At 42.8% G+C, this 14,788-nt stretch overlaps 1 protein-coding gene across 1 annotated transcript in view; it reads right to left on the bottom strand.

Moving 5' to 3' along the window:
• piezo2b (piezo-type mechanosensitive ion channel component 2b) overlaps positions 1–14,788 on the bottom strand; it is a 175,494-nt gene that overhangs the window by 122,397 nt on the left and 38,309 nt on the right. The window contains exon 3 of the mRNA XM_079569635.1: positions 9,563–9,688. Coding sequence (XP_079425761.1) covers positions 9,563–9,688 — 126 coding nt within the window. The remainder of the gene's footprint in view (positions 1–9,562; positions 9,689–14,788) is intronic.

Genomic DNA, 14,788 nt, shown 5'->3' with positions numbered 1-14,788 from the left:
CGAAGCAGACAGATGTGCGAGGCTTTTGTTTCGAAGCTACAGATAAAGTCATGAGTGGAGTTAGAGAGACAGATATACAGTACGCTACAGTTATTGGAGAAAGACCAATTATTTGAAGTTTGGCAGGTTAGAGCCGCACCAGAACGCAGCCCGGTCAAGGCGGGGGTTAAGAGGTGAAGATCTGGACTCTGATTTGGCCAATATGTATATCACACAAAGTCAGTGCACTATGGCTTATGGGTGGCTGGGCGCACCCTTCGAAATCGGGTGAGGAGCTCAGTTACCCAGGAGGAGCTCGGAGTACAGTCGCTGCTCCTTCACGTTGAAAAGAGCAGCTGAGGTGGCTCGGGCATCTGTTCCGGATACCTCCTGGTCGCCTCCAGGCATGTCCTAGTGGGACATGGTCTCGTGGAAGGACACGCTGGTGGGACTATGTCTCCGAGCTGGCCTGGTGTCGCCTCGGGGTCCCCCCAGAACAGCTGGAGGAGGTGTGTGTGGATCGGGAAGTCTGGGCATCTCTGCTGAGACTGCTGCCCCCGCGACCCGGCCCCGGATAAAGCGGAAGAAAATGGATGGATGGAAGGAAGGAAGGAATAAAAGCCAGTATCGGGATCAGAACAACCCCGGTGAAAATGATGTCTCATGCTCCCTGAATCACTCTTTCACAATGTGAGCCCGATGAATCATTTTGGAATATGCCAGTGCCATCATGGAAGAAGAAACCCATTGATCGAATAACCTGGTCTTTCAGGATATTGAGGTCGTCAGCTGATCTCATCCTTTGGGCAGAAAGTGTTGCTGAACCTCGACCTGACCGACTGCAGCAACCCCAGATCAGAACAACTGGTTAAATCCAGGTGTTAACTTTTTACTTTTTTGGTCAGGCCGCTTACTAAATCGTTTTAGGCGCTTGTTGTGAAGTTGTGTTTTTAGATTTCTCTGTGATTGGCTGAAACAAGGTGCTCTTAATCCAATCAGCCGTAAATTATCCGCTCAAAGTCAATCCTCTTCACGGATGATTTAAACCAGAGCCGTGCAGATTATTACTGTAATATCAATCTGGCTTTACCCAGGTTATACAAGTTCAGAAGTTCATACAGGGCATCAAAGCTGACAATGATGACCGGCATTTCGAAGGCTTTTAGGAAATCAACCTCAACTTACAACGGCAGGAATCTGTTAGACAAGGAGATGTGAGAGGAGGAGGTTTTCCAAGGAATTTAGCAACAAGAAGAACATGCAAACTCCACTCTGCCACCATGCCTCAACATTCCTGCAGCCCCTTAACGTCGCCGTTGTGTAGCTCGTAAGTCTAAGACACGGTGCCAAAAACTATAGGCAAACCTGGCGATGCATGAGCTCTTACACACACTCACAGTGACAAAGTAAAATATACAGGAATCTGCACGTGTGAGGTCAGGCCAGTGCAGCAGCCCAGAGGAGGACAGGCCCGAGTCAGGTAGAGAATCATAAAACCTGTGCTATTTCCTAATCGCTGACGTGTTTTAAAGCAGTTGTTCTGTATCGGTGCAAAGTAAACAATTCTGTCAACTTAACAAATCAACTTGCTATTTTCTTCTTAAACATCGACCCGGAGTAATGTTTTGTTCCGTAAACTGTTCATTAGTGTGTGTTCAAAATGCCAGCCCAGAATCTATGAAGTTCTGGCGTGTTGTATTAACTCCATTTTACGACATCCATAAACCTAGGGGTATTTTCTCGACACAAAACCCATTATTTACAGTCAGATCGCAAAAAAAATACCAAGAGTAATGGGTCTAGAGCAGCTGTCACAGTCAGAATAAAGCAGTATATAAGAGCATTGACATAAGATGATAAGAGGAGAATCAATAACCATCATTCTTGAGAAAAGCCCACGGCAAACATTTTTAGCACAACTTCAATGATTAGAGCAAAACCACTAAAGAGGGGGTGTAATGCTAAACACTATGCACTTTGTTGGTTAGAAAATGCAATATTCTTCGCTGCACGGCTGTTTCTATAAAGAGACACAAAATTAACCTCGCAACCACAACGAAGCTACGACAAGTGTTTTTACTTTGCAATGACAGGATTAATCTTAGAGAGAGATTGAGAGGAGAAGGAGGAGCAGGAGAAGAAGAAGAAAAGGAAGACGGAGAAGAGGAAGAAGAAGAAGGAGGGAGGAGGAGGAGAAGGAAGAAGAAGCAGAAGAAGGAGCAGAAGAGGAAGAAGAAGAAGACAGAGGAGGAGGAGAAGGCGAAGGAGAAAGAAGAAGAAGAAGCAGAAGAAGAAGAAGAGGAAGAAAAGGAAGAAGAAGACGAAGAAGAAGACAGAGGAGAAGGTGAAGGAAGAAGGAGAAGGAAGAAGAAGAAGCAGAAGAAGAAGAAAAGGAAGAAGAAGACAGAGGAGGAGGAGAAGGAGAAAGAAGAAGAAGCAGAAGAAGAAGAAGAGGAAGAGAAGGAAGAAGAAGAGGAAGAAGAAGACAGAGGATGAGGAGAAGGCGAAGGAGAAGGAAGAAGAAGAAGAAAAGGAAGAAGAAGACAGAGGAGCAGAAGCAGATGAAGAAGAAGAAGTTTATTTGTATAGCACCTTTCACCAACATGGTCACAAAGCGCTTTACATGAAACAGTTTTACACTGACTCCTTAATCTGCGCCAACGGTCCCTCTGACCACCATCATTTATTCACACACTCACTCACATCATAGATCTCTATTGTACATGTTTTTAGTGGTAGGGGAAACCTACGCAGGGAGAACATGCAAACTCCACACAGAAAGACCCCGTTCAGGTGGGAATCGAACCCGGGACCTTCTCACTGTGAAGTACAAGCAAAAGGATTGTTTAAACTCCAGGTGTGTTTCTTCATAATGGTTAAAAGCTTTATAAAATGTCCCAGAATCCGCTTGTTTGAGGTAAAGTCAGGCCAGTGCAGCCCATAGTAACAGGACAGGGGCCGATAGATTGTGAATTTAACACGCGGGGCCTCAGGAGGTGATGGGACAGCAAAGGATTCAGGCAGAGAACCAGAAAGTACCTGTGTCAGACTTTATATGGACATAAAAACCCTCCGTACGAGCCGCAGTGAACCTCGCAGCTCTGAGCTCCTCTCATTCGGCGGGTCACTTCAGAGGACGACCCCGGGACATTTTCAACACAAACCAGGGCCATATTTCCACATTACTCGACATGTAATTTCAGAGTTTGAGCGTTTCACTGGACTGAGGCGTGTGAGGGAGGAGATGCTAGAGCAGACCTGGGCAAAGTACGGCCCGCGGGCCACATCCGGCCCGCGAGATGATTCAGTCCGGCCCATAACTTGTAGGGCATAAATTCATAAGCATGTCAAAAAAAAAAGTAAGTCTCTAGCTCATTCCTGTGCGGAGTTATGATTTTTTTTTTTTTTTATTACCAGAATGCTCACTCCAGCCACTAGGGGGCAGATTAAATAAGAATAAAAGTAAAGAATTCCACAGGTGTCCAGCAAAGGGCACTGGCATAATAAGATATAAGGATATAAACAACACATTGTGTGACTTGCAAGTGGGAAATGGACAGTCTGCCCCTGGGCAGCTGTGGCTACAATAGTAGCTTACTACCACGGAGTGCGGAGTGAATGAATATTGACTACAAAGTAGCAGAGACTTGTGACACAGGCTTGTAAAGTGTAAGCCGTTGTTATGAGGCTACAGTCCTGCCAGACTCATCATTATAGATTTATTGAAAAAAAGTCCTCAATGTATTTTCCCAATCAAAACATTTTTTTTATTTTGGAGCTTTTGTTCATGGACCCCGGCGATACACTCCCGATATATTATACTTATATCCCGATATAAGTTTGAGTTATTGTTGGTGCGGCCCTCCGACTCAATTCAGGCTCCTCATGTGGCCCCTTTTGAAAATGAATTGCCCACCCCTGTGCTAGAGTGTATACCAGGGTCCCCAACTAAACCAGCTCCAGGTCCCCAAACTTTTCTTTCGCAACTTTCAACATATGTCCGGACATGTGCAGTCATTGCTCTTGAAAGTCTAGATAATTTTTAATTCAGCCTAAGTATATTGATAGGATGGCTTTGAGGTCCGGACTAAAGCCTCTGGAGGGCCGGATCTGGACCCAGGTCCGCCAGTTGGGGACCCCTGGTCTACACCAAAGTCTATAGTTGGTGAAATTCATAAAAATGTTGATTTAAAACTTGTTACACATGTGATTATATAACTATATGTGTCTTCTTCTTCTTCTTCTTCTTCTTCTTCTTTCTTATCCATCTTCTTCTCCTCCATCTTCTCCTTCCTAATTCTACTACTTCTTATTTCTTCTCCTTCTCTTTCTTCTCCTTCGTCTTCTTCCATTTCTTCTTCTTCTCCTTCTTCCTTTTCATCTCCTTCGTCTTCTTCCATTTCTACTTCTTCTCCTTCCATTTCTTCTTCTCCTTCTTCCATGTCTTCTTCTCCTTCGTCTTCTTCTCCTTCGTCTGCTTCTCCTTCGTCTTCTTCTCCTTCATCTTCTCCTTCGTCTTCTTCTCCTTCGTCTTCTTCTCCTTCGTCTGCTTCTCCTTCGTCTTCTTCTCCTTCATCTTCTCCTTCGTCTTCTTCTCCTTCGTCTTCTTCTCCTTCGTCTCCTTCTCCTTCTCCTTCTCCTCCTTCTTCTTCTTCTCCTCCTTCTCTTCCTTCTCTTCCTTCTCCTCCTCCTTCTCTTTCTTCTCCTTCTAATCATTCTTTCTCATCCTTCTCCTACTCCTTCTTTTCCCTCTCCTCCTTTTCCTTCTCCTTCTCCTTCGTTACTTTCTCTTTCTTGTCCTCCTTTTCTTTCTTCTTCTCCTCCTTCTTCTCCTTCTTGTTCTTCTCCTAATTCTCCTTCATCTCCAGATGGTAGAGCGGGTTGTGACAAAAACACAACAATAAAAGTGACAAAAACATGAAAAAAAAAACGCTTTAAATATGTGACAAAAATCTGACGACAACGCGACAAAAAAAGTTCACTCAAATCACTTTTGTTTTGCTCTCCAGTCGAGAAGCTTCTAGATTTGTCCAAAACCGAACTGGAGAAAATGCACTGGGTTAAAATCAGATCTCGCTGCCTCCTCCAGTCGTCTCTCCGTCGCGTTCATTCCTTTGATTTCGACTTCAAGCTCTTCTGTAAATATCCAGGTTCATTACGTGGGAGTTTGGCTCTATCTGTTCCCGCCCTTTGACTCATTTCACAGGAATGACTCAGGAGCCTGAAGGAGTGACCAGTCCCTGACCCACAGCAGCTGCACCTACTTCTGTGACCCATCTCTCTGATTATTCCTCTACCTGGATGTTTGCTCACTCTTTAAATATAACTTGTCGTTAAATAACAAATTCTCAAACGCATCATTATTTTGCTGCCATCTTTATTCCCTTCTTCGTAGCGACTTCAGCCTCCTCTAATCTCTCTGTTTAGACGCAGCTGACAGCTCAGAGGAAATGGAGTTTATCTGGAGGCGGGGCTTAGAAGGAGGCTCATTGTTTGCAGAGCGACGGCGAAAGGAAAAGAGTGTCACAGACCATCTCAGAAACACTGGACAGAGATAAGACCGGCTGACTGTATTTACAACAAGGCGGCTGCGCAGAGGCACAATGAGTAATGCTTGATTTCCTCTGTTTTAAAAATAACACACGAATTACACAAGAAGCGCTTTGCCTTGGCGTGAACTTGCGAGGAGATTATCCGCCGTGATCATGACAGACCAACCAAGGGAAGATTCAGTAATTATGGTTCAAATCTATTAGGAAACTGGCTGCTATTCTGTGCCGACGGCTTCTCCTCACCAAACAAATTCACAGACAAGACAAAAAAGTATGAATGGAGCTGGCAACAACTGCAGCACTTCCTGAGCAGCTGCCACATCTGACCTGCATCATGGGTCAATATTCTCTAAACCAAAGGAATTCATTTAGTTTCATAGACAAAAATAATCACACTGTGTCTTTAAAGGTGCATTCTGAAACTTCAACCTTCATTTGACTTTTTAGTGACTTTCTGACTTGTTTATAGGAGTTTCTGGTAGGTTTTTGCTGTTGATGGACCTACCAAATCCTGGAGTGTTGAACAGATCACCGTGATGGAAAGTAAAGGCGCCACACTGACCACCAGTACAGCCACTGGGTCACATAAAGGTCAATTACGCACACATATGAAGTTTGTTTTTTCACTTAAAAACTTCTATAATGCACCTTTAATAAGAATCTATAACAGCAACATAATCCCGATATTTTAAAGGATCTCAGGATCAGGAGAAGCTGGTTTCACAAACTCACTAAAATCTATGGCACCTGTTTCAGATACCTCCTGGTCGCCTCCCGCGGGAAGTGTTCCAGACATGTCCTATTGGGAGTCGGCCTCGTGGAAGACCCAGGACACGGTGGTGGGACTATGTCTCCGAGCTGGCCTGGTGTCGCCTCGGGGTCCCCCCAGAACAGCTGGAGGAGGTGTGTGTGGATCGGGAAGTCTGGGCATCTCTGCTGAGACTGCTGCCCCCACGACCCGGCCCCGGATAAAGCGGAAGAAAATGGATGGATGGACAAAAATCCATCTTCTTGTTCACTGATGGTTTTAACCAGTTGCGCAGAAATGTTGTGACGACTTTTACATTCATCAAGAGCAACACGCACTTTTATTGCTAATTGCTAAAAACACGGCACACTAAATCATTTTATGATCCTTCACAGCAGAAAAAATACTTAAAATTTCAGTCGATAATTAAAATATTTGCCAATGGAATGGGTTGGGGTTTTTTGCACTTAAAGGAATAGGCCACTCATCAAACTTGATGATTTGTTGATGCTCCAATAACCCACACTGGGAAGATCACTTGACCCCTGTTCTCTCAGCTTCTGTCCTGTTTGGCAGTATCTGCTCAGTGTTATATGGCAGATCCCATGTGCCATCGCCCTGATCTGACTGGCTTACTCTTATTTGTGACTTCATCACATGCTTTTTTTAAAAACATTTGAAGGCACCTCAGTCAGTCTTTCTTCTCCACTGCCTCGGCATCAGAAAAGCATTAAAATCAAGAAAGTGTCATTAGTTGTATGTAAGGGGATAATTGTATTACAACCCACCCCTGTCAGCCATTGTTTAGCTAGCTGTATTAGCATAATGGCTCGATATTAGGAGGGGAAATGTGCATCACATTATAATGTGAGTCATATGGTTTTATGTGCAATGATATTAGCGCTAAACAACATATAGTCTTGGCGTAAACGCTCATGTAACCGTATTTAAATGGGGGAAACGAGGAAGAGCTTGGTCTCTTCTACCTTCACCCCGTTTGGCCCAAAAGAGGAGAGGAGGAGAGGCTAAATGCTAGCAACATCTTTGGTCTTTTTGCGTGACTTTGACACGTAGACAGGAACGCATCAACTCGTCTAAGGTCGGGTAAGAACATATCACTATGGAAAAACGGTGGCCTGTTCCTTAAATATAATTAAATATCTTATTGCACATGAAAGTTGGACAGTAAATCTCATCTTACTTTAAAAAAAAAAAAAGTTTTAAATGGCATGTCAGAAATACGCAAATTAAGCTAAAATGTTGATAATTTCACAAATTTTGACATATTGCAATAAATATACTGCATATCTTTGCTTGATCAGCGTTTTAGCTTTTGCTGTGATTGGATGAAGCTCATTGTGTTTTGGTCAATCAGCTCCACAGAAAGTCCGTCCTCATCACAAACTATTGACGAAACATAATCTCAGATTAATACGACTGTCCTAATGTGATCCGCACCAACATAAATCTGGCTTCAGCAGGTTACGGCACGTTAACCCTGTCAAACATCAGACATTCTGCTTCCATACTTGGTCATTAGGCTCATTTTTCTCCTGAGGTTCGGCCGTCAGATCGGTTTTATTTAGTTTGGTTTCAGAAAAGTCAGACGGAGATGCCACTGATAACACACGACTTTCATGTCATCATTTATTCCGACTAAAGCTGGAGACAAGCGCTATTTTTGCAAACCAAACATCCATCTGTCTGAAACATTTAAACCGGCAAACTCGATGAGGCCCATAATGATTATTGATTGATGCCACAATGGATGTTATTGACACACTTGACTCGAACCCTTTGACATTTGGTTAAACGTTCGGGCCTTAGTCGCTCAGAGGCGCGACTAAAAACAACAGTCTGGGCAGTGTTAGCGTTTATTAGCAACAGCTGTTTCCGCTTTTCAAGAAGTTTACGTTTTTTGCACATTTTTCTTTGTTAATTGAAACCATCTTCTCTGTGTCACTAATCTGACTGGGCACATACGCAGAATCACTCTCTTCCCCGTAGTCATGTAAAGAAGAAACCTTATACGCCATGAACCATAAAACACTCCTACCAGAAAAAAAAACAATACCAACGAAAGCCAATATCTCCGGGACCTACACAGATCACATTATTGCATTGGAAAGAGCGAAGTCAGGGCTTCAAAACGAGTGATCCCACAACTTCCTCGGCCTCAGGGGAACAGAGAAACATCGTGATGAAAATTGGTTAGCTACAAGTTTGTTAAATACAAGTCTCACAATACCTCAGTCAGTTTGGACGTGCTGCAGGTCATTTAGAAGCACAGAACCAACCAGGAGAATTCAATTACTGGGCTCGTTTGAACCTCAGTATTTGTGATCTCTGTCAAAATGCCGCGGCTAGCAACAGTACGCTATTGCTAACAACAGAATGCTAATGCTAATAGCAGCGAATCAAAGCTGGGACAGAATCAGAATGAATTCAATCACCTGGTATTTATGTTTTTACGGGATAGACCAGACATTTGGAGACAAAATATCGATCAAAAATATCGGCCGCGCATATCGGTCGACCTCTATCTATCTATCTACAGACGGCATTGCGTCATACAAGGGGGCGTGGCCTCGCTGAGGGGGAGGAAAGTATATTTTTGGAAACACATTTTTTTCTTTTTAGACATTTTCTGGCAGAATATATTATTATCACACACAAATAAAGTATAAATCGTGCCCATATGGATGTTGTGGTACCGCAGATTGTTCAGTACAAGCAAAAAAACGGCAATCTTAGCTAGCGTTAGCATGTAGCATCCGTTACTTCTACAACTATGGGCTGCTGAACTACTTGGCTCCTCTCCATGCCTCTGTATCTTTATTGGGTAGAAAACTATATTGATAATTCAGTATTTGTGAAAGTAGGTTTGGAGAAATTATAGAAAGTGTAGATTTCTACTCTTTGTTTTCCTCCCTACCTGCTTCAAACATGACCATATATGGGCGATTCCAGAGGCTGTGTCCAAAACCATCCGATTGTAGCCTCTAAGCACTAACACTAGCAACTAATCCTTAACCTTTCATGGGGTCGACTGTTAGATCTCTATGCAGTTAGTGAACTAGGGCTTCAGAGCTATTTTGCACAATTCGACCGTCCTTACCCAGGGGAAGGGGAAGTGACATCACCAACAGCTGTTTTCTTCTTCTTTAAAGCTATTGGTGGAGTGCAGGCCAAACATAAGTGCACGTCGCCCCCTACTGTGTAGTGTCCAACAGTGTTGTAGGTTAGTTAAGCCTTAAGCTGCCGCAGAGGCCCCGGTACTTACAGTTGAAGTTTGCAGGGATGGAGTTGGAGGCCAGCAGGCTGTGGATGGTGATCTGGTAGATGATGTGCAGAAGCAGGAAGGACAGACTGGTGAAGCACAGGGACTGCAGCAGGCGCCCCGTGTGACCTGAAGAGACAGAGACGGGCCAAGGCAAACAACTCAGTGAGGGCTCATACACGGCACCGGGAAGGAGTGAGAAAACAAACATTCATATCAAAAACAAGCCAGAAAAACATGGTGAGCTTATGATGACTTCAGGAGAAACGATCCCTGTGACAGGCTCAAAACTAGGGCTGCACGATATATCGCGATATTAAGTGATTCAACATCCATATCGCAAGAAGCCACAATATTTCGCAACATCACTAAAGTCTTAAAGGAGTGCATTTTCTCCGGTTCAGCTCAAATCCAAAAGCCTATAAGCCAGTGTAACGCCTCATTTGAAAGCTAAGAAGGATTAGACCAGAAAATATAAGGTATATGAGCATAGAGTTGCATTAACCTCTTAACCCCCACCTGAACCAAGCACATTTCTCCAGTTCAGCTTTACCCAAATGTAAAAACTTCTTGACTGGAGCTCACAGCCTCATTTGAAAGCTGAGACCTACCTCTAGAACAGTGTTTTTCAACCACACTAATGTGTCTTGAGATATTGTCTAAAAAAATTTTTTTAGAAAACAATTAATCATCCGCAAATAACATGCTGTTGTTGAGTCTCTGTGCTGTCTCATTTCTTTGAGCCAAGAGTGATGCATGGATGTGACATTGTGGCATTGTGTTCCTATTCAAGACACTTTGATGAGAACGACTTTATATCGTAAAAATAGTTACATTTTTGAACATTTTCTGCTGGTGCTGTGCCTCGTGATTTTTTATATGAAAAAAAAAGTGCCTCGGCTCAAAAAAGGTTGAAAAACACTGATCTATGTCACTTTGACATATTGTTTTATCGCTTTTTTTGTTGCGTTCTCTGCACATTTTCATCACTTTATTTTCATTTGTCACTTTTTTCATCACTTTTTCATCACTCTTTTGTCACATTTTCAAGGCTTTTTTTTGCTACCTTTTCATCCTCGTTTTGTCTCGTTTTTGTAGCTGTTTTGACGCTTTTTTCAAGAACCTTGCATCACAATATGACGATTTCCCTGAAAACTGTTTCTCGTTCCTAGCCTAGGAGCGCCCAGGCTGCTGTGTGCGCTCGAATCATTTCGAACTTCACAACAGTCTGGGGACCATGGCTCAAATATTTGCATGGATTTGGGGACCAATCACAGAAGAGGAGGGACGGCAAGACGATGATGAGCTATTCAACATACGGAAGCTTGGACTTTGTTTACAGATCCAACATGACAGCAGCTGCCGCCATCTTTGGATCAAGCCTTAGACCGTGTTCTAAATAGTTTAGCTCAAGTTCACAGCGGGTGCGTCATATGTCATCTGTACAATTGATACGATTGGCTATGGCTACATGCACACCTCTCCTACGAGAAAGTGAATTGGTGGTGCCCAGACTAAATATAACTTCCCGCGATCAGCTTACAATTTAATTTTCATCACTCAGCCTTAACTCAAAATCTTTATTTACCTTAGCCCTCAATAAAAATAAAGCTTAATATATTAGCTCTGCCGATGCTTTTGAGCACTGCCTGTTCCTAACAAACGTGAGAACGCCCGGGGGTATTTTCAAACGATCATGATACATTTCCTGGTTAATGTTGGCCGCACTTCCTCTGAGAAAATCTGTTTTGCCACAAGTCAAATAAACATCAGGGTGAAGCAACGTTACACACACCATCACTAAATTAATGACTGCTATTGACTCGCAGGTCCTCAAAACACAAGACTTCCCAAAACACATTCTAAAAATCGCTTTTGCCTTACACTCCGAAAACTCCAAATTAGTTTAAACGTCTCAGGTTGAGTTGTTTTGACGAGTTAAGATTTCGTTGATTTCACTTTTACTGAGATGTTTCTGACTTGATTCAATACATTTCTTCTTCGTCTTTATTTCAGGTTCTTTTATCGGTCAATTGGGTGAGGAAATTGCACTTGTCCCTGTGGCAGTTTTACTTACTCTTATGTCAAGCTAAATGACAGGAAATGTCCTCAAACAAACAAAGTATAATCTTGGTGCCATCCATCCATCCATCCATCCATCCATCCATTGCATTGTGCATTTCGAACACAAGGCAACTCAATGTGCCTTAATATTCTCAATTCAAGTCATTTAAACCCACACTTCATATCTAGTTTTTGTAGTGAACATCGGAACAAATACGCTCTTGAATAAGATGAATGAATGAATGAAGGAACTTGTGTGACAAAGTGGGTTTGTCCCATTATTTATTTTGGACACTTTGTTTCATTTGCGACATCCATCAGTGAACAACAACCCGCTATTTGTTTTGTTAATAATTACACTTCACATTGTCTGTTTTAAACGTTGCTTTATTTGTGAACCTGTCAGGATACAAACTTACCTGCATTACATGGTTGGAACAAAGGGAGGGTGTGGTCTTTGTCGGCCATTTTAAAATCTCAGGCTGAACCATGTGGCAGGGGGGAAACTGGTCTGAACTTTTCAGTGAATTTCCTTTGTGTATGATTTTTGGTTTGTATGGTCTTTATTAGTTTGATTTGAACAGTTATAATTTTGGACCCAACCTATTTGTCTTATGTAAAATGAAAACTTACCAGCTAAACTTATCTCTGGAATTCACCCATCAAGCTAATGGTACTTACCTGTGGGAGGTCTTCCCATTAGGAGAGGTATAAAAGCTAAATGCTGTAGTCAGTAAGGGATGCCATTTTGTTCATGCAAGAGACATTTGTCATTGAAAAGTTGTTTGTTGTGGAGAAAAAAAAGGCTCTAACCACACGAAGACAATGCCCTTATGTTTTCACCACTCGTGACCAGATCCCCCACACCAAGATAAAGTACTTATGCCAAAGGAACAAGCATAAATCCCACCTGAAATCAGACAAATTCACCTGTACATTTGTAAAATAATCTTTTTCACTTGACACAACTCAATTTTTAGATTTAACCTCTTAGTTCAAGCAATTCAATTCAATTCAAAGCACATTTCCTCCAGTTTGGCTTTACCCGAATTGAAAAGCTTCTTGAAAAAAAGCACCAAAATAGCAACGAAAGCCAGGATGAAAACGCAACAAAAATGTGACGGGCGGGGGGAAAAAAACATGTCGGGAAAGCACCAATAACATCTTAGAAAGGTGACAAAAGCGCAACAAAAACGTGACAAAAACGTAATGAAAAAAAAGGCTGCAAAAAAACAATATAGCCGAAACTGAAAAGCGAGAAAAACGTGTCTGAAAAGCAACAATAACACAACAAAAAAGTGACAAAAAAATTGCAAAAATACAACGAAAAAGTGACATAAAAAGAGACGAAAGCAAGATAAAAACTCTTTACACTGTTGCTGTTCAGTCGAGAAGCTTTAAAGGAACAGGCCACCGAGTTTCCACACTGAGATATGTTCTTACCTGAGCTTAGACGAGTTGATACGTACCTGTCTGGTCTTTGTGCGTGCCCTCAGTCACACAAAACGACCAAAGCTGTTGTTAGCATTTGGCCTCTCTCAATGTATTCCTATAGCTCCAAACGGGGTGAAGTTGGAAGCGACCAAGCTCTTCCACGGGCACAAAGACCAGACAGGTACGTATCAACTCGTCTAAGCTCAGGTAAGAACATATCAGTATGGAAACTCGGTGGCCTGTTCCTTTAAGGTTTGGGTAAGGTCGACCTGGAGATAATGGGTTCGGTTCAGGCGGGAGTTAAGAGGTTAAGAGGTTAAGATGTCTTTTTCCAGTGTATAAAAACCCAATTCTGCTACTCTCAGTTCAGAGATTTCTCGATCAGCCTTGTTGATGACGACCTCACACCCTCACCCCCTCTTTTCTCTCCTCAAACAAAACCAAAACAACACATCTCCCCAGTCCCTCCTCCTGCAGACCCTAAATTTAGATGGCCCGTCCCGTAACAGTAAGTCGCCCCAGCTGCTCCGCACATGTGCTCTTTACGGTGCACCTACAGGTATTTGGGATAATTCTGCTGCTGTTGTTGTGGAGATGGTTCCTGGTAATCGGATCACGCTCGCACCTCGTTAACCGCGTTCATTTAAACCGAGCGGACATACTTTTCTAATGACAAGCACTATCTGCCTCTGTGGTCTGGTCCCGGCCCCCAAATGAGACGAGGAAATTACTCAAGTGATGGCTTTTCCAGACGCTACTACTATTACTACTACTACTACTTCTGACTACCGATACAACTACTGCTGCTGCTACTGTTACTACTTTAATATGGCACATGCTAATTCTAAGTGGCTGGCTGAGCAAATCAGGCCCTAAATGTCTCTTGTCATGAATGCAGAGTCTGTGGTCTTCCTCCTTATACACCCAGAATAATATAGTATGATAAGAGTGATGAAGAGTAAATAAATAGGGGCTGAACGCACATGAGATGCCACGTGTGTCCAGTTTGGTTTCACTTTCCTAAGACCAGAGTTTAAAAGAAGTGGCACACGTTGTATTTGATTTGTGGCTTGTGTTGGAATCTTTCAGGACAAATATTCTTTTACTCGGAAACAATGTGTTTACAGTTATTTAGGCTTGTGTGATGAAGCCTAGAGATGGTATTACAGCTAAGGAGAGTCTTTGGGATCTGTTCAATTCAATGAGCCGTTCAAAAGCCACTGAGAAAACTATTTTCGGAGGTCTGATTTGCTGAGAGGCAACTTCTGATTAAAATTACTAATGCTTGCAATATTAATGGATTTTTTCCTTAGAAATCTGTTAGAGATGGACTGATTTGATTGGCACGGGAGGGCAGTGATTAGCGCTCGTGCTTCACAGCTAGAAGGGTTCGATTCCCACCTGGACCTTTCTGTGTGACGTTTACATGTTCTCGTGTCTGTGTAGTTTATTCCTCTGGCTACTCCGGTTTTCCTTCCACTAAAACATGTTCAATAGGCCAGGATGAATGAGAATGTGTTTGAGAGTGTGCATGCCCATGGCTACAGTCCGGTGTGATGTGTTTAATGCATGAGACCCATGTATGTTCATTAAACGGGCTAGATGTAAGTTAGTCATTATATACTCACTACTGCCAACTCAGGTCTTATGTGTAGCTGCAGCTTCTATATAAAGCTTGTGCATGACGGCACTTTGGACTTTTTTGGGGGGGGGATTTTAGAGGCAGTTGTG

Source organism: Gobius niger, assembly GCF_951799975.1.
Source record: "Gobius niger genome assembly, chromosome: 13".
Classification (NCBI taxonomy): domain Eukaryota; kingdom Metazoa; phylum Chordata; class Actinopteri; order Gobiiformes; family Gobiidae; genus Gobius; species Gobius niger.
The sequence above is the reverse complement of the archived record's forward strand: the minus strand, read 5'-3'. Positions and strand labels throughout refer to the sequence as shown.